At 38.9% G+C, this 26,446-nt stretch overlaps 1 protein-coding gene across 1 annotated transcript in view; it reads left to right on the forward strand.

The window, feature by feature from the left end:
- Positions 1-26,446, forward strand: part of LOC134341060 (26S proteasome non-ATPase regulatory subunit 11) — a 184,021-nt gene that overhangs the window by 111,133 nt on the left and 46,442 nt on the right. The window contains exon 5 of the mRNA XM_063038808.1: positions 23,407-23,464. Coding sequence (XP_062894878.1) covers positions 23,407-23,464 — 58 coding nt within the window. The remainder of the gene's footprint in view (positions 1-23,406; positions 23,465-26,446) is intronic.

A 26,446-nucleotide genomic window follows, 5' to 3' on the forward strand; every position in this document is an offset into this window, starting at 1 on the left:
TGAGCACCCTGGCACTGACACCATCCGATCCTGCAGCCTTGCTTGGGTTGCAGCTGTCTTCTCACCTGTTCAGCTGTGAAGCCCAGGGTGGTGGTTTCGTGTGGGGGAGGGGTATAGTCATGAGGGCAGGGTGGGGGACTGTGTGGAGGGGTAGGAGGGGAGAGTGGAGTATGTGTTGGTTGGGGGCCACAGATGAATCGTGTGGGATGGGCAGGGGTCACAATGTCAAATCTGTTGAAGAACAGGTTAAGTTCATTGGCCCTGTCCACACTGCCTTCAGCTCCTCTGTTGCTAGTTTGCCGGAACCCATGATGGTCCTTATCCCCCTCCAGACCTCTCTCATGTTGTTCTGCTGGAGTTTCCACTCAAGCTTCCTCCTATACCTGTTTTTAGCCTCCCTGATCCTAGCTTTCAGGTCCCTCTGTAATGCCCTCCCCTCCTCCCTATATCCATCTCTAAACGCCCACTTTTTAGCATTCAGGATGTCCTTAATGTCCTTTGTTACCCATGGCTTGTTATTTGAATAACAAAGGACAGTTCTTGTCGAAACAATGCAGTCCACACAGAAGTTGATGTAACCAGTGATGTGACTGCAACCAGTAACTGTGAGCCCATCAATACCCTCCCCATGTGGCTCACAGTGTGTCTGCCAGTCTGTCACCTCAAAATAACCCTGGAGCGCCTCATAAGCCTCCGACCATTTCCTCACTGTCCTCGAGGTTGCAGGTTTACTGTTCACCAAAGGCACGTAGCAGGGTTTTAGATGCATCAGGTTGTGATCTGACCTTCCCAGTGGGGGGAGGGGAGAGGAGCTGTATGCATCCTTAACATTAGCGTACATCAAATCCAGAGTCCTCTCCCCTCTGGTTGTATAGGTGTCCTCCACTTTTCGAACATTCACTTTACGAAACGTCACTGTTACGAAAGACCTACATTAGTACCCTGTTTTCGCTTTCAGAAGGTGTTTTCACTGCTACAAAAAAAAAGCAGCGCGCGCCCGGAGCAGCCACTCTCCTCGGATTCAGAACGGCATTCTCGCCAGCATTGCTTTAACATGAGCCTTTGAAGCAGTCGTTTGCAAGATGAATTCTATGGTATCGGAAAAGCCTGAAAGAGCTCGTAAGGGTGTTACACTTAGTGTAAAACTGGACATAATTAAGCGTTTTGATTGTGGTGAACGAAGTAAGGACAATGTTAGTTTGGCTTGTGGAAGTTGACAAAGATGATGTTGAAGAGGTTTTGGCATCCCATGACCAAGAACTGACAGATGAAGAGCTGATGCAATTGGAAGAAAAAAGGATAACAATCGAAACCGAATGAGTAATGATAAAGTACGACTTTAATTTTGAAAGGGTACGTAGGTTTACGGGATATTTGCAAGATTCTTTGAGTCCTTACAAAGAACTATATGATAGAAAAATGTGCGAGACTCAGCAGTCAAGCAAGCCTTCCACATCAGCCACAGCAGGCGACGAACCTCGACCTTCAACATCAAGGTGGGCAGTCATGGGAGAAGATGAGCTGCCTGCTCTAATGGAAACAGACGATGAGATGACACCCCAGTGTCCCACCACCCCAAAACCCAGGCCGCGGACAGATACTGTACCGATTCACAGAGAATACAGCAGTAGTCGGGAGGCACACAGCACATCTTTAAGAAAAAAGCCAAAATAAACATGCTAATTAATTAGGTGCCGCCCCACACGTAATTGTCGGCCCAAATCAGAGGTGATGCAATCGGCACTGATCTGGGCCGACAGTTACGTGTCGGGCAGCACGTATGATTTGGCAGCTTCATAGTTCAAAGATTACTGGAGAGCGCTTGCGCCGTGTTTTTGCCAACAGTGCTTGTGTGAGATTTTCGCTACGGAGATCTGTGCCGGCAATGATAGTGGGAAAGTATTTCTACTTTATATAGGCTGTGTATTTATCATATCATTCCTGCTTTTACTATATGTTACTGTTATTTTAGGTTTTATGTGTTATTTGGCAGGATTTAGTAGATTATTCTTGGGTCTGCGTAAACGGTTTTTCAGCTTGTTTTTGAGTTGATTCATTAGGCTTAAACCTCGCGGACAGTCCGCACTAGACACAAGAAAGTTTCCCCCAATGTCCATCAACTGTGCAAGGTCGCAAAACTGTTCATTTTGAAGTACAAATGCCACCAATTGAGCAAAGTTTACTTTACTTCATACTTCATTGTTGCCAAACAATTGGTACTAGAATGTACAATCATCACAGCGATATTTGATTCTGTACTTCCCACTCCCTGGATTACAAGTATTAAATATTAAAAATAGTAAAAATTAGTAAATATTAAACATTTAAATTATAAATCATAAATAGAAAATAGAAAAGTGGAAAGTAAGGTAGTGCAAAAAAACCGAGAGGCAGGTCCGGATATTTGGAGGGTACGGCCCAGATCCGGGTCAGGATCCATTCTTATCACAGTTGGAAAGAAGCTGTTCCCAAATCTGGCCATACCAGTCTTCAAGCTCCTGAACCTTCTCCCAGAAGGAAGAGGGACGAAAAGTCTGTTGGCTGGGTGGGTCGTGTCGTGGGAGTTTGAAATCAATTTGGATTTAATTTTTACTTGCATGAAAAATTTGAAATCAATAAACTGTCTAACTATTACAGTATTTTCAGCTAGATAATCATGATATTTTAGACATAAGGCATTAATATTTTCATCACCAAATATGAAGTCACAATCTGCAATTGTGGAGAAATCAAAAGCTGACCATTCTTGTACCTCATCTTCAGGAAACCTTTCTTCTAATTGAACACAAAGACTATTTATACAAGTCAACAGTGGACTTGTATCTACTGTGACGTTTTCTTCACGTTGTTGGCTTAGCAAAACTTTAACTTTGTCACTCCACAAAACATTGTCTCCTAGATCCCAGAACAGGAAAGGTGAAATGACGTAAATTAGTGCATTGTGGTATTTGAAAAACCGACGAACTAGTTAACAGAAACATTTAACTAAAAGATTATTTTCAATAAGCATAATTGTTAATTACTACATTATTTTAGGTAACTAACCCTTTGTGCGCACATTAATTTCTTTTGTGCGCTGGTTAAAAAAATGTGTGTGCACACGCGCACAGCTTAGAGGGAATATAGGTTGAGAGCATAGGGAAATTGGAGAGGCCAATTTCTTCAATCTAACAACGTCAGCATAATTTTAAGAAGTAAACTCCACACTTCTGAATAATGAGGAAATTTCTCATTAGTGTTTAGACTGCATTAAACCAAGGTTTTTAAATGAATTATTAATGCTGTTGTTCCTGTAAATGGTAAAAAAAAAATTATTTTGATTGGCCTCTGCAGTGAGAATATATAGATCTATACATCAGAAACTGGGGGCTAGTTGATATGGAGGAGTTTATGACCATGGATTTTAGGAAAAATGATGTGACATAGTGATCTATAATTTCTCAGTGGCCACCCATTTTAATTCCACTTCCCATTCCCATTCCGATATGCCAATCCATGGCCTCTTCTACTCTCACAATGAGGCCACACTCGGGTTTGAAGAACAATGCCTTTCATTCCATCTGGGTAGCCGCCAACCTGGTGACATAAACATCGATTTCTTGAATGTCCGGTAAAGCACCCTGCCCCATCTCCCTTTACCTTTCTACATCTGCTTTCCCTCTCTCAGTTTATATCCTTACCTGTCCATCGCCTCCCTCTGGTGCTGCCCTCCCTATTTTTTCTTCCATGGCTTTCTGTCTGACTCCCTCTTCTTCAGTCTTATATCTCTTTCACCAATCAATTCCCAGTCTTTACTTCATCCCTCCTCCTGCAGTTTAACCTATCACCTTGTGTTATTCTTTCCCCTCCCCCACTTTTTAGATCTACTCCTCTTCTTTTTCTCCTGCTGAAGGGTCTCAGACCAAAATGTCATCTGTACTTTTTTCCATAGTTGGTGCCTGGTCTTTTGATTTCCTCCAGCATTTTGTGTGTGTTGATCTGTAATTGTTTTCTTTTCAAAAGGTGATAACCTTCTGAGGAATGTTACTGATGGCAATATAGATTCACGATTTTCTTTCTCACTGTCTTCTCAAGTTTGTGACAATATATTAAAAATGCAAAAGAAGTAGAACAGATTTAATTTGTGTCTCACACACAAGGAATTCTGCAGATGCTGGAAATTCAAGCAACACACATCAAAGTTGCTGGTGAATACAGCAGGCCAGGCAGCATCTCTAGGAAGAGGTACAGTTGACATTTCAGGCTGAGACCCTTTGTCAGGACTTCTCAGCACGAAACGTCAACTGTACCTCTTCCTAGAGATGCTGCTTGGCTTGCTGCGTCCACCAGCAACTTTGATGTGTGTTGCTTAATTTGAGTCTGATAGTCTTCATCTCATGCTCTCATGTTCTTGATATTTATTGCTCATTTGTTTATATTATTGTTTCTTCTTTTTGAATTTACACAGTTTGTTGTCTTCTGTACAATATTCTATAGATTTGTTGAGTATGCCCACAAGAAAATGAATCTCAGGGCTATATACATACGCACACACACTTTGATAATAAAATTAATTTTGAAATTTGATATTTAAATGAGATGTAGTTTTCCATGAGATTTAATTCAGCAAAGGTTCAGGGAATCCAATTGCATCCCTGTCATATTTTTAGTTAATTGTCTATATTACCATCATGCAGATTTTGGGATTCCATTGCTGAGTTTCAGATTTTCAAGCGTTTAGGTTTGGAGATGCCAGAAGTGATTGGTGTCAATGTGCTGCTAATTCTTTAAGATAACTGACTATTAGAAAATTTACTGGGCTTACTCACAAACCTGTATTCCATCATTTTGTTTGCCTCTATGTTAAGTACAGTGGATTCTAGTTAATTGCAGCATACAGGACCAGAACAATTTGACCCTATTAAGCAGCTGCCTCAATTAGCTGAAATTTCATGGTAATAGTTAAAAACGTATAAAAACCACAAACTGAGTAACAAATTATATACTTAAATTTAAAAAACAGAATAAATTAGAACGCTACGAAATCTACTATTATTACCTAATGACTTCTTTGGGATAAACCAATCCTACATCTTTGGCATTATTCCCGGAAACTCCTCCCATCTGCTGTCCAGCTAGTGTAATTTTCCAGTCAACTTTGGCCAGATTCTCTCTTCTGGCTCTGTAGTTCCCTTTACTCCAGTATAATACCGATATATCAGATCTTATCTTCTCCCTGTCAAACTGCAAGGTTAGGTCTTTATATTTGCTTGGGAGATGGCTACAGAGTTTATAGAAGCTGCATCAACTTCATGGACCCTGTACAGATTACAGAGAGGAGCTATTTGCTACTCTGAGGCAAATCAGGCAGAATAATCCTCAGGACCTGACAGGGTGTTCCCTTGGACCCTATGAGAGGCATGTGCAGGAATTGCTGGGGCCCTAGCAGAGATACTGAAAACATCCATAGTGACAGGAGAGGTACCAGAGGATTGGAAGATAGCCAATGTTGCACTGTTTTTAAAAGGCTCTAAACAGAACCCAGAAAATCATAGGCCAGTGAGTCTGATATCAGGCTTGGGGAAGTAATTGGATGGTATTCTAACAGACTGGACATATGAGTATTTGTGAAATAGGTGTTGTGAAATGAACCAGATTTGATTTTGGCATCTAATGTAAAAGGAATTTTTTTTTAGGAGCAGTGATTGTAATATGATAGAGTCATAGAAGTACAGCACAAAAACAGGCCCTTTGGCTTATTTAGGCCTTGTCTATTCCCAACAACTTGCACTGGGACTATCCCATTGGAATAGCTCCTTCCTTCCCCAATATGGGTGTCAATGTACTATAAATTCAAAACCACTTCTCCAGGTCAAACTTTGAACCACACATTTAATTCTTTGATCTTTTAACCCTTTCATAATTTGCACGTGGCTCACATAACAATCTAGAGATGATTAACTTTCTGGTTCTGCACTTTAATGCCTACCTGTTCAAATTTCCCCAGTAGAACCTCTTTCTTTGTTCTTCCTGCATATTTGGTATCCAATGGATCATGCCCAAGGGATCTTTCCACAGCCTTTATAAACTCCGCTGCAGGTTCGACAAGATCTCACGACAACAGGCAGACATTATAGTCCTCAACACTATTGGTCCTTGTGATAGAGAATTGTGTTTATTCACTTGACCAAACTGTCCCAAATTAAAACATGCTCTTCTTTCCTCCTCCTTTTAAAGGGTTCCTTGAACCACAATTCCACAATTCAATTGCTTATCTTACTTATGCTTCCGGTGTCATCCTCTCAGGGAGGATCAATCTTCTACTTCTTGGGCAAACTCAAGGGCTGAGGCTGCTCCAGCACTATGTCTGAGATACACCCAACACTCATTAGTTGCATCCTCTCGTCCCTGGTCATAGACAGATTTAATTAACTAATCCCTTCTGAAACCCAGTATCCAGGCAAATCTCTTCCTTCTTTATGTACTGCAGTGTTTGAAACTAAGATTCCAAGTGATCAATCTTTGAGCCCAAGATCCACGAGAAGTCAACACATGCTGCATATCTATATAAATAATAAAATAATAATTATAATTAAAATGGTATTTTATAAAGATGTGGGAACTGACCAGCTCCCACGTCTTGTAGCTACAACATGTCATCTGATTCAAATTTGTATTTTATTTGTTGCATTTGGTATCTTTTTAGTTATATATACATTGTGTATATAAAAGGAAATCCTTTATAAAGTACCATTTTAATTATAATTATTATTTTATTATATAGATTGGTGGAGGATATGCATATGTATACACACCTTCAGTGTATCTATATAACTAGATAGTTCTTTTACACCTCAGATTTTTTAATATAAATTTTATTTTAGATGTTTAGTTATATAGTGTGACGAGAATACACATAAAATTAAGATGTTTGTTGGCCTGGGTTAGCATCAGTGGCATCAGCAGTTGGTCTGCCACCTGTCCTCAGGGGAAGGAGAGATAAGGAACAATGAAGCAGCGTCTGGAGATGTGTAATGAAGGGACGGGAGAGAGAGCTGTCTGGAGCGGCTCCCCCTTTGAACCCTGAACTGTTTGAAGAGATAGACAGGCGATACCACAGCAGGGGGATAAAAAGGGTCAGGTTCGCTGAGGCAGGACACACGACACCCGAGGTAACGAGACCCTGGAAGCGGTGCGCCTCTCACAAGTCGGTGGGAAGTATCGGACCTTAAACGCACAGGGTGGAAAGGTACGATCAGCGGGAACCCGGTGTGTGTCCGCCCTTGCTTGGGTGCCGGGTTCACTGCAGAGGATCGACCGCATCTGGAGGAGGGATCACAGTCGGTGACCTCAGGTGACATCACAAAGGACCCGCTCGGAAGCTGCGTGTGAGCCATATCGCCGGTCTGTGAGTGGAAGTCGTGTCTGAATGATCAGTCGTTCTCGATCTCTCTCTCTCTCTCTCCCCCGACGTTGTCCATCGCCATGGCAACGATCACTGCGAACTGAACTAAATTGGACTGAACTTTGTGTCACTTTGAAATTGGTCATTTACCCCTAGACAACGATAGGGCTTGATTGATGCTGTTATCTTACTTCTGTGCACATGTGTGTTTATCATCGCTGAACTGTTGCATTTATTATCCTTTCGATTACTGTGTTGCTTGTTTCTTTAATAAAACTTTCTTAGTTCTAGTAATCCAGACTCCAACTGAGTGATCCATTTCTGCTGGTTTGGCAACCCAGTTACGGGGTACGTAACAATAGTTATGACCTTTGCATTAGTGTGGCAGTAGCAAAAAGGAAACTTTGAGTTTTCAAAGATTCATTTTCCTTAAAAATTAAATGTTACAGAGATTTTTTTCTGTGCAGTTAAAGAAAGTAAAATACTGAGTAATTGACCAGTTTTTAAGTAAAAACTTCAGTACTTTGTAGTACAGCCCGGTCCTTGATTAAACAAAGATAACAAACAGGTGCTAATGATCAATGTCATAATGAGGTGAATGAACTAAACTGATTAACTGAAACAAACATGGGTATGGAAGGAATCAAACTAGTGGAAGGACAACTAAACTAAATGGTGAGGGTGTGGCAGATGTGACAGTTTAACCTTCAAATCATCGATTCTTACATTATGGCAAGAGTGAGCATAAAATAGCAACAGCAAAGTCTCTCCTAAACAGAAATATTGCAGCAAATAGGAATTTCAGGATGTGCTGTTCAAGTTCGTACGAAGAAGCACCAAGAAATGGGCAAGGTAGTGAATCAGAAACACAGTGATCAGCCACGGAAACTGAGTGCAGCAAACAAGAGATCATAAAACTAATGGCCTTTTGATTCAGAAGAAATCAAAGCTGTGTTACCAGATTTGAAATTACAGAAACTACTGGAACCCAAGTATGGCCCTCTACATTCTGGAGAAATCTTGTCAGAAGAGGTCTTGGGAGAGTTGCTGCCAAAAAGCCATTCTTCTGAAGTGAAAATGAAACTAAAAGATTCACCTATGCATAAAAACATGTGACTGGTGTACTAAACATTGGAAGCAAATGCTCTGGACTGGTGAGTCAAAATTTTATATTTAAGCTCAAATAGGAAGCGGAAGCAGTTTGTAGAAGAGCTAGAGAGCACTACGTGGATGAGTATCTGCAGCTAACAGTGAAGAATGACGAAGGTTCCCTTTAGGTTTGGGGCTGTATATCTGCATATGAAGTTGGTGATCTGATCAGAAGTAATGGAATCTCTAATGCTGAGAAGTAAAAGCAGATACAGGTTTCCCCTGCCATCTGAAGGTACAGCGTTCCTATGAAACAGTTCGTAAGCCGAAATGTCGTAAAGCGAAGAAGCAAGCGCTGTTGGCATAAACACGCTCTCCAGTAACCTTTAAACTATGAAGCTACCAAATCTACCAAATAACATGTAAAAATACACAGCCTATATAAAGTAGAAATAATGTATGTACAGTGTTTAATCACTTACCGGAATTGGGAAAACAGCGCTGAGCACACTGATGATGGTGTGTTAGACTGGGTTGTTGCAGGCTGGGTGGTGCAGTGGCCCCCACCCTCCGGGCCGCTGACCCGATACATTGCTATGAAGAACGCAGCGGTAGCTGGGAGGCACCCAGCACATCTTTAAGAAAAAAGCCAAAATAAACATGCTAATTAGGTGCCGCCCGGCATGTAAATGTCGGCGCAGATCAGAGGCAATTGCTGATTGCATCAACTCTGATCTGGGCTGACAATTACGCGCTAGGTGGCACCTAATTAATTAGCATGTTTATTTCAGCTTTTTTCTTAAAGATATGCTGTGTGCCTCCCGGCTACCGCTGCGTTCTTCGCGAATAGGTACAGTATCTGTCCGGGGCCCGGGTGTTGGGGTGGTGGGACACGGGGGTATCACCTCATCATCGATCAGGGCAGGCAGCTCATCTTCTCCTATGACTGCCCGCCTCGATGTCGAAGGTCGAGGTTCGTTGTCTGCTGTGGCTGATGTGGAAGGCTTGTTTGACTGCTGAGCCTCGCGCATTTTCTGTCATACAGTTGTTTGTAAGCACTCAAACCATCCTGCAAATATCCCCTAAACCTGCATACCATTTCAAAATTAAAGTCGTACTTTATCTTTGCAGCGAACATCTCACGCAGTTGCTTCACTTTCTGCATTCCGTTGCATTTGGTTTCGATTGTTATCCTTTCCTCTTCCAATTGCATCAGCTCTTCATCTATCAGTTCTTGGTCATGGGATGCCAAAACCTCTTCAACATCATCTTCATCAACTTCCACAAGCCAAACTCACTTTGTCCTTGCTTCGTTCACCACGATCGAAACACTTAATTATGTCTAGTTTTATGCTAAGTGTAATACCCTTACCCAGGCTTTTCCGACACCATAGAACTCATCTTCATAACGGCTGCTCAATGCAACGAGTTAAAGCAATGCCGTTCCGAATCCGGGGGAGAACGGCTGCTCAGGGGCGTGCGCTGCCTTTTATCGTGCGCTGATTTTTTATCGCACGCTGCCTTTCTTCGTAACAGTGAAAACACCTTCTGAAAGCAAAAACAGGGTACTAATGTAGGTCTTTCGTAACAGTGAGGTTTCTTAAAGCGAACGTTTGAAAAGTGGGGGCAACTGTACTTATCCATCACACAATACCATCAGGGAGGTGACTGATCAGTCCGAACTTCATTCTGCAGCAAACCAATGACCCTAAATACACAGCCAAAGTCATATAAAGCTATTTTCAGTGAAAAGAAGATGGTATGCCCTCCACAGCCCTGATCTCAGTGTTATCAAGGCTGTCTGCGATTACCTGAAGAGACAGAAGCAAATGAGACAGCCAAAGTCTGCAGAAGAACCGTGGCAAGTTCTCCAAGATGCTTGGAACAATTTATCAGCCATTTTAAAAATATTTCTATATAATAGCACACAAAACCTCTGCCACTCATCGAGCTGTTGACCTGTCTTGGGTTGCAGATATCTATACGTTGGAATGGTAAACACTTTGAGTACAGTTTTGTTGTCATTTCCTTTTCAAAGTTTGAAATTATAAAAGATCAGCTATAACTTCCTGTAAGAGTACTATCTTTAGGATGAATTGCTCTAGTAAAATCAATAGTACTTATGCATTTCAGTTAAATGTTTTCAGTTATTTAAATATGTTGACATTATCAATTTCCAAGCATTTATTTAACATGATGACTTGGCTGAAGAGGCTTTGATGAGAAGATCTGGAGGCTAAGATAAGCTTTATTTTCTGTATTTTCTCCTTCCTCCTTTCCTCCCTCCCTTGCTCTTTCCCTCTGTTCTTTCTTGGTTGAGCATGGTGGGACTAATGTTTTGAGATTCTGCTATTTCAATGCAAAGAATATTGTAGGTAAAGCAGTATAGATTAGCAAGTGCAACCATTAGCGAGATGCTGCAGGTGGGACAGAATTGGCAGCACAGTGTTAAAGACGTGATAGAGTGAGAGATATTGAGATCTTACTGGCTGTTGATGGAGTAGCAGCGCTTTTACAGGTGTTCCTGCTCTTTTTAATTTATTGCTTCCAACTTGTTTTGAAAACTTACTTTTAAGCACAATAGTGCTTTATGATAAGTCGTGCTAAAGGTACTAAAAAAGAAGAGGACCCTCCTGTAACTTTGAAATCTATTATGGTGACACTTCTGAAGCATAAGAATGAACTTTCAGAGGAGTTCAAGCAACTCAGCGCTGAAGTTAAACGGATGGATGGAAAATCGGAATCTATTCAAACAACTTTAATTGAACATGATAAACGGATAACAGAGTACGAAGACACTCTGACGATGTTCGACGCGAAGATTGATGCTCTGGCTGGAACAGATCTGTGATAAACAGTTAAAGGTTAATGAAACATCAAGGTAGAAGATTATTGTCCTAGAAAATAGAAACAAAGAAATAATCTAAGTATTCTGGGTTTTAAAGAGTCATTGGAAGGCAATCGGCCTTGGGAATTTTTTGCAAGCCTTTTGGCTAAATTATTTCCGAATATTTTTAAGTCTCCACCTAAAATAGACCAAGCTCACAGATTACCTGTACCAAGAACTCCTCCGGGAGGATGACCCCATTCAGTGATAATTTGTCTTTGCGACTTTCAAACAAAGGAACTTTTAATTCATGAATCTCGTCTGAAAGGTATGATTGATTATGAAGATCAAAAGTTTGGAATAGTGGAAGATTTTTCACCCAAGGTGTTGGATGAACGCTTCAAGTTTAAAAAAGTCATGTTTGAGCTGTATAATGAAGATTTTCAACCCTCTCTTTGAAAACCTGCTCACCTTAGAATCCTTTTGAAAAATGGCTGTCAAAGATGGTTTTGTTCAACTGAAGAGGTGCAAGCTTTCTTTAGTGGTGAATCAATTTCAGAAGTTTAACTGTTCAGTAACTCTTTACACAAATTTATGTTCCGCCTGCCTGATGGATCCTTTTTTTAGAATCAGCAGTCTAACTGTTCCTTACTTTCTCTTATGAACAATTTTTTTTACTTTTGGTATACTTTAGTATCTAATTTTTTTTGTACTTTTAGTTCCTTGTTTAGAAAATTAAGGATTTAATATTAATAAGTTTTCTTTGAGTTAATACTTTCTAAGTTATGTTTTGAACTTTCATATTTCTTTCTAATATTTTATACTATATTTCGTTACGTGATTTTTAAAAAAATGTTTAATTTTATTCTTTTTTATGTGTCTTGTTGGAATGCAGTTTTGCCTTGAAAATTTTTTTTTTGGAGCTCAGCCAGTAGATTGTTTTGGAAGGGTTGGTAGGTTTAGCTTTCAACTGCCCTTTGGTTGATTTTATGTCTTTGGGCGGGGCAGGTGGGGGTGGTTTTCATTTCTCCATCAGCTGTTTGGCTCTCTTAGCTTCATTTGTTGCTTGGTTACTATTTCTTAAAGCTCATTGTTTGGATTTAGTATATATTCCAGCGGTTTTTATTCAAACAGCTCCTTTAAGCAATATTTAAAATGGACCATATTTTTAATTTACTTAGTTTTAATGTGAAAGGATTAAACCATCCTGTGAAACGTAATAAGATATTTAAGAAATTGAATGTCTCAATTATTTTTTTACAAGAAACTCGTGTTTGTAAATGTGATAATTTACGTTTTTTCAGCCATTGGAAGGGTTTATCTTTCCATTCCTCCTTTCAGGCTAAGGAAAGAGGAGTTTTAATTCTTATAGACAATACAGTTTCTTTCGTTCAGCATAACGTAGTGTCTGATACCAATGGGTGTTTTGTTATGGACTCAGGGAAATTAGATAGTAAATTAATGGTTTTTGCTAATTTGTATTCCCCGAATAGAGATGATCCAGACTTTTTTGAACATTTTTTTTCGTTTTTACCAGATTTAATTTTATATTCTTTGGTTTTAGGAGGAGACTTCAACTGTTGTTTAGATCCTATTTTAAATCGTTCTTCTAAACGATTGACTTGTAGTAGATCTGCCTCCTTTATCCAGTCTTTTCTAATGAAATGCGATATTGTTGATTTTTGGCATTTTTTATATTCAACAGATAAAGAGTACTCATTTTTTTCTCATGTTCATCATACGTATTCCAGGATTGATTTTTTTTTGTTGATAGCCAATTGATTCCATTAATTCGATCCGATGAATATAAAGAAATTGCTGTTTCAGATCATGCTCTTGTGCTTTTATCTTTATATCTTCTGGGTATCTCCCAAATAAACAGATTCTGGCGTTTTAATTCAACTCTGTTATCAGATAAAGATTTAAAAAATTTTTTGGAGAGACAAATTATTCTTTTTTTTTAATAGAATACGCTAGAAGAGACTTATAGTCTTATTTTATGGAATGCTTTTAAGGCTTATATTAGAGGTCAAATTATTTCTTTCACTGCAAGTGTTAAGAAAAAAGCTAATAAGGAGAAAGTTGAATTAACCAATCAGTTGAAACAATTAGACCAAAAATATGTTTTGGCCCCAGATCCTGTTTTATATAAAAGACATGTTGAAACTAAAACTAAATACGATCTGCTATTAGCTTATCCAATTGAAATGCAACTTTTAAAAGATAAAAGTCAGTTTTATGTTCATGGAGATAAGACGGGTAAACTATTAGCTAACCGATTAAAGACCTTTATAGTTAAACGTCAAATTAAAGAAATTTGTAAAGCTAATTGTGATAAAACATCTGATCATTCAGAAATAAACGTTGCTTTTAGAGAATTCTACTCTGAACTTTATAATTCTGATCTTCCTAAAAATCATACAATCCAATGAATAATTTTTTAGATTGATTAAACATTCCTACATTTTCTGATGATATTCGAAAATTGTTGAATCACTCTATTTCCTATGAGGAAATTGCCGAGGTTGTTCATTCTTTGCACTTGGGAAAGGCACCGGGTCCTGATAGATTTTCTGGAGAGTTTTATAAGATATTTTCCTCTTTGCTTATACCTCGTTTATATTCAGTCCTTTCTGACTTTTTTAAATTAGGTAAGTTGCCACAATCTTTTTATGAAGCCTCTATTTTGCTTATTCTTAAAAAGAATAAGGACCCAATTGAATACACTTCTTATAGACCTATTTCCTTACTTAATGTTAATACTAAAATTTTGCCTAAACTTTTAGCTCGTAGGATTGAAAATATTTTGCCATCTATTATCTTTGATGATCAGACTGGATTTATCAAAAATCGATACTCCCACTTTAATATTTGTCATTTATTGAATGTTATTTATTCTGCTTTTAAAGAGATTTTGGAAAGTGTGATATCCTTAGATGCTGAGAAAGCCTTTGATCGGGATGAATAGAATTATTTATTTAAAACTTTAGAAAAATTTTACTTTGGGCCCAATTTTATTCAATGGATTAAATTACTTCGTTTATCTCCTTCCACTCAGGTTCTTACTAACTCTCAGTATTCTCAACCATCTAAACTTTATCGTGGAACTAGACAAGGTTGTCCCTTGAGTCCTTTGCTTTTTGATTTGGTCTTAGAACCTTTAGCTATTGCTTTCCGGGAGTCTAAGAATATCACTGGTATTTTAAGAGGGGTATTACCCATAAAGTTTCGCTTTATGCTGATGACCTTTTGCTCTACATTTCTAATGTGGAGGTCTTCTTTTACCTTCTCTACTCTCTTTACTTTCCTGCTTTAGTCAGTTTTCTGGGTATAAACTTTTACTTCCATAAGAGTGGATTTTTTCCTTTGAATTATTTGGTATTAGTTAATTTGCTTATTTGGGTGTAACAATTACTAAGAATTATAAATTCCTTATTAAAGAAAATATTCGTACACTTCTGAATTATGTTAAGAAGGCACTTTCAAATTGGTCACCCCTCTCTTTATCATTGATTGACGGAATCAATTCCATTAAAATGAATATTTTGCCTTTTTTTAATATTTATTTCAGGCCATTCCTGTTTTTATTCCTAAATCCTTTTTTGATACTTTGAATTCTATAATATCATCTTATATATGGGAAAATAAAATTTCTCAATTAAATGAAGTTCATCTTCAAAAAGCTAAAAAGAATGGAGGTTTAGCCTTACCCAATTCTAGGCCTTATTACTGGGCAGTCAGTATATGGAATCTTATGTTTTGGTTATATTATATTAATCGAGAGGACTGTCTGGTCTAGGTTTCTTTAGAAGCTAACTCTGTTAATAAACTCTCTCATTTCTCTTCTCGGGTCCTCAGTTCCTTTACCTTTAAATAATTTAACTGATAACTTTGTAGTTAAACACACTTTGAGGATTTGGGTACAACTTAGAAAATATTTTAGTTTATTGAGTTTTTCACTTTCCAGTCCCATTTTTTCTAACTTTTTTTTAAACCTTCTGTGTCTGATGTAGTTTTTAAAGAGTGGAATAGATTGGGTACTAAATGTTTTCATGATTTATTTGTTGGAGATACTCTCTCTTCGTTTGAACAACTGTCAGTTAAGTGTTGCCTACCGAGAACTCACTTATTTCGATAATTAGAAATTGGAGACTTTTTGTGTTCTCAAGCACGTACATTTCCTAAAGATCAGGTAAAAATTTACTTGATACAATTTTTAATTTGAAACTCTTCCATAATGTATCTATATCTAATATTTATGGTATGTTGTCAGGAATGAGAAATATTCCTTTAGATAAAATTAAAAATCTTTGGGAACAAGCTTTACAGATTTCAATTTCTGAGGACACTTGGAATGAAATTTTTAAATTGGTTGCCTCATTGTTATGTGCCCGTCATTCCCTTCTACAATTTAAAAGTGGTTCATTGAGCCCATTTGTCTAAAGATAAGCTGTCTTGAATATATCTCCCTTTTGTGATAGATGTAATAATGGAGAAGCTTCACTAATCCGTATGTTTTGGACTTGTCCGAGTGTTTAAGAATATTGGAAGGAAGTATTTCAAACTTTTTCAGTGCTTTTTAAAGTAAATTTTAATCCTTTGATTGCCTTATTTGGTATTGTTGGAGGACTGGGAGAAATTCAGAGTTCAGCAGAGGAGGACAAAGGGCTTAATTAGGAAGGGAAAAAAGATTATGAGAGAAAACTGGCAGGGAACATAAAAACTGATTGTAAAAGCTTTTATAGATATGTAAAAAGGAAAAGACTGGTAAAGACAAATGTAGGTCCCCTACAGACAGAAACAGGTGAATTGATTATGGGGAGCAAGGACATGGCAGACCAATTGAATAATTACTTTGGTTCTGTCTTCACTAAGGAGGACATAAATAATCTTCCAGAAATAGTAGGGGACGGAGGGTCCAGTGAGATGGAGGAACTGAGCGAAATACATGTTAGTAGGGAAGTGGTGTTAGGTAAATTGAAGGGATTGAAGGCAGATAAATCCCCAGGGCCAGATGGTCTGCATCCTAGAGTGCTTAAGGAAGTAGCCCAAGAAATAGTGGATGCATTAGTGATAATTTTTCAAAACTCGTTAGATTCTGGACTAGTTCCTGAGGATTGGAGGGTGGCTAATGTAACCCCACTTTTTAAAAAAGGAGGGAGAGAGAAACCAGGGAATTATAGACTGGTTAGCCTAACGTCGGTGGTGGGGAAACTGCTGGAGTCAGTTATCAAAGATGTGATAACAGCACATTTGGAAAATCGTGAAATCATCGGACAAAGTCAGCATGGATTTATGAAAGGAAAATCATGTCTGATGAATCTCACAGAATTTTTTGAGGATGTAACTAGTAGAGTGGTTAGGGGAGAACCAGTGGATGTGGTATATTTGGATTTTCAAAAGGCTTTTGACAAGGTCCCACACAGGAGATTAGTGTGCAAACTTAAAGCACACGGTATTGGGGGTAAGGTATTGATGTGGATGAAGAATTGGTTAGCAGACAGGAAGCAAAGAGTGGGAATAAACGGGACCTTTTCAGAATGGCAGGCGGTGACTAGTGGGGTACCGCAAGGCTCAGTGCTGGGACCCCAGTTGTTTACAATATATATTAATGACTTGGATGAGGGAATTAAATGCAGCATCTCCAAGTTTGCGGATGACACGAAGCTGGGTGGCAGTGTTAGCTGTGAGGAGGATGCTAAGAGGATGCAGAGTGACTTGGATAGGTTGGGTGAGTGGGCAAATTCATGGCAGATGCAACTTAATGTGGATAAATGTGAAGTTATCCACTTTGGTGGCAAAAATAGGAAAACAGATTATTATCTGAATGGTGGCCGATTAGGAAAAGGGGAGTTGCAACGAGACCTGGATGTCATTATACACCAGTCATTGAAAGTGGGCATGCAGGTACAGCAGGCGGTGAAAAAGGCGAATGGTATGCTGGCATTTATAGCGAGAGGATTCAAGTACAGGAGCAGGGAGGTACTACTGCAGTTGTACAAGGCCTTGGTGAGACCACACCTGGAGTATTGTGTGCAGTTTTGGTCCCCTAATCTGAGGAAAGACATCCTTGCCATAGAAGGAGTACAAAGAAGGTTCACCAGATTGATTCCTGGGATGGCAGGACTTTCATATGAAGAAAGACTGGATGAACTGGGCTTGTACTCATTGGAATTTAGAAGATTGAGGGGGGATCTGATTGAAACGTATAAAATCCTAAAGGGATTGGACAGGCTAGATGCAGGAAGATTGTTCCCGATGTTGGGGAAGTCCAGAACAAGGGGTCACAGTTTGAGGATAAAGGGGAAGCCTTTTAGGACTGAGATTAGGAAAAACTTCTTCACACAGAGAGTGGTGAATCTGTGGAATTCTCTGCCACAGGAAACAGTTGAGGCCAGTTCATTGGCTATATTTAAGAGGGAGTTAGATATGGCCCTTGTGGCTACGGGGATCAGAGGGTATGGAGGGAAGGCTGGTACAGGGTTCTGAGTTGGATGATCAGCCATGATCATAATAAATGGCGGTGCAGGCTCGAAGGGCTGAATGGCCCACTCCTGCACCTATTTTTATGTTTCTATGAAATGATATTATTTTGGAGACACATGATCTGCATATTTTGACCTTTATTTCTCTTCTAGCCAGGAGGGCATTGTTGTTTAAGTGGAAGGATGCCACTCTGCCTACTCATATTCATTGGTTACATGATGTTATGTCTTCCTTAAATTTAGAGAAGATTCGCTGTTCACTTTCCGAACCTAGACAAGATTCTTTAACATTGTGGGGACCTTTTTTGAATTATTTTTAAAATCTTTGATTTGCTTTTAAGCACAGATGTTGGCAAATAATATGTTTCAGCTTATGTTAAGGATTTCTTCCTTTTTTTTTAACCTAACAGCTGTTTTTTTTCTGGTAGTGGGTTTAGATATTTTTGTATAATAAAATTAATCTCTTTTCAATATTATGTTTAAATTTAATTTTATATAGAAATGGGGTAATTACACTTTATCTGTACACCCATGATTGTGTAGCCAAGTTTCCATCAATCTCAATATATAAGTTTGCTGATGACACAATAATTGTAGCCATATCTTGGGTAATGATGAATTTGAGTACAGAGAGGAAATTAAGAACCTGGTGGCATGGTGCAAAGACAATAACCTATCCCTCAATGTCAGCAAGATGAAGGAATTGATTGTTGACTTCAGAAGGAGTAGCAGACCGCACGACCCAATTTACATCGGTAGTGCACAAGTGGAACAAGTCAAAAGCTTTAAGTTCCTAGGGGTCAATATCACAAATGATCTGACTTGGTCCAACGAAGCAGAGTTCACTGCCAAGAAGGCCCACCAGTGCTTTTACTTCCTGAGAAAACTAAAGAAATTTGTCCTGTCCCCTAAAACACTCACTAATTTTTATACATGCACTGTAGAAAGCATTGTTCTAGGGTGCATCACAACCTGGTATGGAAGTTGTCCTGTCCAACACCAAAAGAAGCTGCAGAAGATCGTGAACACGGCGCAGCACATCACACAAACCAATCTTCCGTCCGTGGACTCACTTTACACCGCACGCTGTCGGAGCAGTGCTGCCAGGATAATCAAGGACACCACCCACCCAGCCAGATTTTCGTCCCTCTTCCCTCCGGGAGAAGGCTCAGGAGCTTGAAGACTCATACAGCCAGATTTGGGAACAGCTTCTTTCCAACTGTGATAAGACTGCTGAACGGATCTTGCCCCGGATCTGGGCCTTACGCTCCAAATATCAGGACCTGCCTTTCGGATTTTTTGCACTACCTTACTTCCCATTTTTCTATTTTCTATTTACGATTTATAATTTAAATTTTTAATATTTACTATTTGAGGCAAGTTCTATCTTGTCATTTAAAGTTAAATTGGATAGATATATGGACAGGAAAGGAATGGAGGGTTTTGGTCTGAGTGCAGGTCGGTGGGACTAGGATAGGGTAAGAGTTCGGCACGGACTAGAAGGGCCGAGATGACCTGTTTCCGTGCTGTAATTGTTATATGGTTATACTAATTTTAACTTTTTAATATTCAATATTTGTAATCCAGCGAGCGGGAAGCACAGAATCAAATATCACTGTGATGATTGAACGTTCTAGTACCAATTGTTTGGCGACAATATAAGTATAAAGTATCTGTGATTTTAATATATTGTAATCGATATATAATATTATATAACCTACTGTACTCTGTATTCTTTTATGTAAGAAATTAATAAAAATAGTGAAAAAGAAAAGAGTGGGAGATTATTAAAGAAGGAGGGATAGCTTCCTAGTCTGAGAAAATGTAATGTTTAGATAGGGCATACTAAAGGACTTGTTTACTGATGCTATACGGGTACAACTGAGGAATAAAAAAGGGGTTGCTATGTTAATTGTATTAAATTATAGATTACTAGCAGGTAGCAGGATTTAGAAAAGCAAGCTAGCAAAGGTCGCAGACAGGTGCAAGAAAAGTACAGCAGTGATAATGATTTTAACTTTCTACACATTGACCAGCACTGCCATATTGGAAAAGAACAGATCAAGCTGAGGTTTGTTGGAAATGTCAGGGAAGTTTCCTTAAACATTATATAGAGGTCTTAACTAGAGAGTTGCAGGGGGTGGGGTTGGGGAAGTTACTAGATCCCCTGTTAGGGAACAAGACAGGGCAGGTGACAGTTAGGATCTAGTGAGCATAATTCCATCAGCTTCAAGATAAATATACTGAAGGATATGATTACTCCTTGGATTGAGATTTTACATTGAAAGCCATGTTTTATGGCTTTAGTAAGTACCTGGCCGGTTTGAATTGGGATAGGTTGTCTTCTGACAAAAGTGAGTCCTTAGAAGGCTTCCCAAAAGTGAAATATTGAGAGTACAGGATTTCTATGTTCATTTTAGAATAAAAGGTGGGGCTAACAAGTCCAGAGAACTTTAATTTTTGAGAAATCTTGAGGCCCTGGTTAGAAGAAGAATGAGATGCATACTGAGCTAGACAGCAAAGAACAAATGAGGTGTTTGAGGAGTATAAGAAAAGCAAGAGAACAATTATGAGGGAAATCAAGAGGGCTAAAAGAAGGTACACAGTTTCTTTGACAGACAAGGTGAAGAATATCCCAAGAATATCTACAGATATATTCAGAACAGAAGTATAGAAAGGGTCAAAATTGGGTCAAGATTAGTATGGTATTTTCTGTGTGGAACCAAAAGAGATGTGTGAGATGCATTTTTTGCATCTGTATTTACTCAGGAGAAGGACACAGTCTATAGAAATGAGGCAAAATAGCAAAGAGTTCATTGTCTGATAAGGATTATAGAGAAGGACGTGCTTCAAAGTTTGAAGTTCTTCCTCTCTTGAGGCAAATTAGTGTGGATAAATCCCAGGACCTGATTAGGTTTCTCTGGACCTTGTGAGAGGTGAGTGAAGAAGTTGCAGGGGCTGTGGCAGAGTTATTTCAAATGTCCAGGACAATAATTGGGTTTCAGAGGACTGGAGGATACTTAGTGTACTGTTTTTCAAGAAAAGCTCTAAGAGTAAGCGCTGCTGATATATGACTGCATTGCTAGATCCAGTTCAAACTAAATCATCAATTTTACCAATAACACAATAGTAGTTAGCCTCACCAACAACAATGATGAGGCAATGTACAGAGAGGGGGTAGAAAGACTAGTAGAATGGTACATCCACAACAATTTGAATCTCAATGTGGTTAAGAGATGATTTTGGACTTTAGGAAGGTGCAGGCTGACCTTTCCTCACCGTACATACATGGCTTCTCCTTTAAGGGAATTGGAACACCATGTTTCTGGGAGAGCAAGGGTCAAAGATATCTGCCAGGAACACTGCATACACAGGATCCTACATTTTCTGTGATTCTTCCCATGTGTTAATCGATCTATTTGATCTCCTATCAATAGATAGGGGATGGCTTAGAATTAGGGAAAAAACTGTTAGGATGATAAACTGCTTCTTCCCCCAGGCTGGAAGTCTACAAATCTCTCTGCCACCACCTAGGTCTCATCACATAAAATATTGGTAACTTTACTGTTTACTTTTTAACTTGTATAATATATGTTCCTTACTATTTGTTAGTTTGAGGTAATATTACTGTATGTATTGCACTGTGCACGTTGGTCTGAAGCAATGTTATTTCATTTGGCAACATAGAAGTGTATGGTTGAATGAAAATAAACTGAACTTAAACTTAGAAGTATTGAGTACAGAACTTATGATAATATGTTGAAGTTGTTTAAGACTGTTGATAAAATTGGAGTATTTTGTTTCAGGGAAGATATATCAATAAGATTGAAAGAAAGCAAATTTTACAGGATTATTAAAAGGATTTGAGGATCTGAATTGTAGAAAAGGGTAGGTTAGGACTTTATTCTCTTTTCCCTGAAGTGCAGGATAACGAGGGGAGATTTAATAGTGTTTCATACCTCATGGATATCTTGTGATTGTCTTATGAGGATGATGTAATGGTCTTTTGGAGGTTACCTGATGTAATTTTCCCACCGATGTGAGGTCACGTGATGACATGTTCACCACGGGTATAAAAGGAGACCCCTGGGGTGACGCAGTGAGGTTTCCAGTTAGAATGTTAGCCAGATACTCCGTTCCACTGCGTATTTGCCTTATGACGCAGTTTCGATTTAAAACGGAGTTTTACATTCCATTGTAAGGTACAACAGTGTTGGGCCGGGCAGTTTAATCAATCGCTGCCAGGTTTGTTGATGTATTTTGTCAGTAGTCTTGGAGAGTGAAGACAGAAATCTGAAGGAGTCATTTGACGGTTGAAAGGATCGACCATTATTGAATTCGTTCAAGAAAGAGTGATCTGCATGAGATAGCCTCTGCTAGAAGTGGCAGAAAAGGCTGTGCAGGATCTAGTGTCTAGAAGAAAAAGGTCAGTGCCTTTAAACCGTTTTACCATCGTCGTGAATCCTGCGGACAAGGCAGGATCCGGCTGGGACTGGCGTGATGTCGTGCTTCGAGGAATTCTTTACTTCAGGAAAGTCTCTCCTAATTGACTGTACAAATCTCTTGGACTTTCAAATTTACCATTCTAAGAACTGTGTTTGAATTTACCACTTTAAGAACTGTTTCGCATTTACCGCTTTAAGAACTAGTACTGAGTGGCGGTTTGTTAAATGGCCGCATAGCAGTTTACTTCTGGTTAAGATTTTCGTTCTTTTTTTTGTATATTGAACAGAGTTTAGTAAATGTTTGATTGTTTTATAAAACCTGATTCAATTCAATTCTATAGTCATTGTTGCTGGTCACGTGACAATAGGGATTCAAGTTATGGTTTTCCTCACTAATTTTGGGAGAATATAGTAGCAGTCATAGGTTAAAGAGAAATACTTAAGGGAACGTTAGGGGAAATTCTTCAAAGTACGAAGTGTTGAATGAACTGCCAGCGGTTTGATTGGAATACTTAAGAAAAGGTTAGGTAAGTACATGGATTTGCAGGGCTATGGAATGGGACTAGGCAAAATAGCACTTTGATGCAGTCTGAAATGGCTGGAGGGCTCGTTTCTGTGCTCTGGTATCCTTTGACCTGTTTTTCTCCATGTGCATTCAGTGGTGCCTTAAATTTTGCAGTTAATGACCAGACTAGTGAATTCAGAGAAGTATCATTAAAAATTAAAAATGCAACAAAGTTTTGGAAGCGCTCAACAAGACGGGCAACTTCTATGGGAAAATGAAAACATTTGTGCAAAAGCACTTCTGCCAAAACTTGGTCAGCAGCTACCTTACCTTGGATATGCCTTTTTTTGATAGTAGTAATTTGGAGTTGAATTTTGGCAGGTATTTAATTCACTTCATTGAAAAAATAGTCTTCATGGTTCTGTTGACCATTTTTCCCTAAAGAATCTAATTAAAAATTGTTACAGTGTTGACATCGTGTTTACTTTAGGATGGCAGTAAGTACAGTCACTACCACATTTGAACTGTGATGAGTGCACAGAATTTGTCAGCGCAATTATAATGATATTTTGCATCTTTTACTGTCCTTCCAAAAGTGCTACACTTTAATGACCACATTCAGACCAGCTAAAAGCAAATACATGTTAACTATTTTAATATTTCCTATACAGGCTCGTTTGGTTTCTCTGTACTTTGACACTAAGAGGTACCAGGAGGCATTGCAATTAGGTAACTATTGATACTGCTTTTCATCTGTTGGATAGATTATTTCTAGTTTATAAATGACCCACCAGAGGGCAGGGCTCTATAGTTTATTATTATAAATTGCTAATTAATTTCATGGTTTCTTTATCTACAACTATCCAGTAGGGGTCAGTATGTTTTTGCAGCAGGGGTTTTATTGGTGCAGGACAGCTGAATTTACATTTCTGTTTTTAAAAAACAATATCTGACACTTTGAGAGAGGTAAGTATTTATAAATTATTTTCAACTTGAAGAGATCGCCAAGTACTTTATGTACTGAAATTACACAAACTGAGTAAAAAATTGGATTGTTTAGGAGAACAGTAACTCTCAGCACTGGTGAAATTATCTGGTTCATATGGATGATCATTGAAAATAAACATTAACTTTTCTGTCCTTCACAAATACTTCCTGAGCTGCTAAGTATTTCAGCATTTGCTGTTATATGATTTCCTGCAATCGTACTATTTTTGCTTCATATCTTATAATCTTTATATATTTTCAATACTATGTTGATTTTTTTGTACAATATTTTTTTCTGAGGTTACCCACTTGCCACTTACATACTTCCTCCCAGCAATACCATTTGAAAGCCATATTTTCTTTATGTACTTGAATTCCAACCCTATTTTGTCACCTCCGTCAATTTCTCCGTTGCCTCTGCATGGTCAAGTTTGTTTGTTTGACATCCAGTATTGAATGAACAGCGATTTCTATCCAGTTAAGTGGTAAAAACATATAATTTGTATGTTGTCTGTTACAGACTCAATTCCATTTCTTTACCTTGCAATTTCTGAAGCTTAAATCATTTTCTTCGTTTTCTATGACATAGAAACAATGTACCATATCAATAGATTTGTTGATTTCTCTTAAACCAATCCCATTATCTCACATTAGGTCCTTAGCTTATTCTTTATTTGTTGTGATTCTAATTGCCTTTTCTACCACATTCTAGATAGCAACTACACTCTGTGTAAAACAATAAAAATTCTTTGAATCCCCCTGATATATCTGTTGTTGAAATCAAATAATGTCTTTGGAGTGAAGTGCATAGTCTAGGTTTCTGGCTGAGACTTTTCAAGTAAATTGGAGAAAGATTCTAAATTGGAGAAAGGTCAATTTTGATTGGATGGGGAACGGATCTGGCAAGTGTGGATTGGAACAGGCTGTTTTCTTGACAAGTGCTTTTGGTAAGTGGGAGACCTTCAAAAATGAAACCTTGGGAGTACAAAGCTTGTATGTGCCTGTCAGAATAAAAGGTAGAGATGACAGGTGTAGGGAACCTTGGGTTTCAAGAGATATTGAGGTCCTGCTGTGGAAAAAAAAGGAAGTGCATAGCAGGTACAGGCAGGTAGGAACAAATTAGGTGTATAAGAAATGCCAGAGTACACTTAAGAAAGAAATAAAGATGGCTGAAATGGAGTATAAGATGATAAAAGGCATTGATCAAGTGGATAGTCTGAGGCTTTTTCCCAGGACTGAAAATGGCTAGCACGAGAGAGCACAGCCAACAGACTTTTCGTCCCTCTTCCCTCTAGGAGAAGGCTCAGGAGCTTGAAGACTCGTACAGCCAGATTTGGGAACAGCTTCTTTCCTACTGTGATAAGACTGCTGGACAGATCCTGACCTGGATCTGGGCCTTACCCTCCAAATATCCGGACCTGCCTCTCAGTTTTTTTGCACTACCTTACTTTACCTTTTCTATTTTTTATTCATGATTTATAATTTAAATTTTTAATATTTACTATCGATTTCTACTCCAGGGAGCGCGAAGCGCGGAATCAAATATCGCTGTGATGATTGTACGCTCTGGTATCAGTTGTTTGGCGACAATAAAATATGCAGTTTTAAGGTGCTTGGAAGCAGGTATAGAGGAAGTGTCAGATAAGTTTTTTATGCAGAGAGTGGTGAGTGCATGGAATGGGCTGCTGGTGATGGTGATGCAGGTGGATATGATAGGGTCTTTTAAGAGACACTTGGACAAATACATGGAGCTTAGAAAAACTGAGGTTGCCCTGGCATAAAAGGGGAAGCACAGTCCTAAGGAATTCTACAGATATGTTACATAGAAACATAGAAAACCTACAGCACAGTACAGGCCCTTCAACTCACAAAGCTGTGCCGAACATGTCCTTAGCTGAGAAATTAGCTTGGGTTAACCATAGCCCTCTATTTTTCTGAGCTCCAAAATCTGTCAAGGAGGCTCTTAAAAGACCCTATCATATCCACTTACACCACCGTCACCAGAAGCCCATTCCACGCACTCACCACTCTCTGCATAAAAAACTTACCCCTGACATCTCCTCTGTACCTGCTTCCAAGTACCTTAAAACTGTGCTCTCTCATGCTAGCCATTTCAGTCCTGGGAAAAAGCCTCTGACTCTCCATATAATCCATGCCTCTCATCATCTTGTACACCTGTATCAGGTCACCTCTCATCCTCCATCACTCCAAGGGAAAAAGGCCAAGTTCACTCAACCTATTCTCATAAGGCATGCTCTCCAATCCAGGCAACATCCTTGTAAATCGCCTCTGCACCCTTTCTATGGTTTTCACATTGTTCCTATAGTGAGGTGACCGGAAGTGAGCACAGTACTCCAAGTGTGGTCTGACCAGGGTCCTATATAGCTGCAACATTACCTTTCAGCTCCTAAACTGAGTCCCATGATTGATGAAGGACAATGCACCATATGTTTTCTTAACCACAGAGTCAACCTTGCAGCAGGTTGTTAAGAGCAAATGAATTGCAAGGGACAAAATTGGTGTTTTGCAAAATGAGAATGTTAATCCATGTGCGGAGCCAAAAGAGAAGGGGTTATCTTAATTGAATTTCTTTGCTTTTGTATTTACTCAGGAGACACACAGGGAATCTGTAGAAGTGAGGCGCTATAGCACTGAGATTACAGAGGAGGAATTGTTTGCTGTCCTGAGACAATTTAAAATGGATAAATCCCCAGGGCCTGACAA

Source organism: Mobula hypostoma, chromosome Y (assembly GCF_963921235.1).
Source record: "Mobula hypostoma chromosome Y, sMobHyp1.1, whole genome shotgun sequence".
In the NCBI taxonomy this organism is placed as follows: Eukaryota; Metazoa; Chordata; class Chondrichthyes; order Myliobatiformes; family Myliobatidae; genus Mobula; species Mobula hypostoma.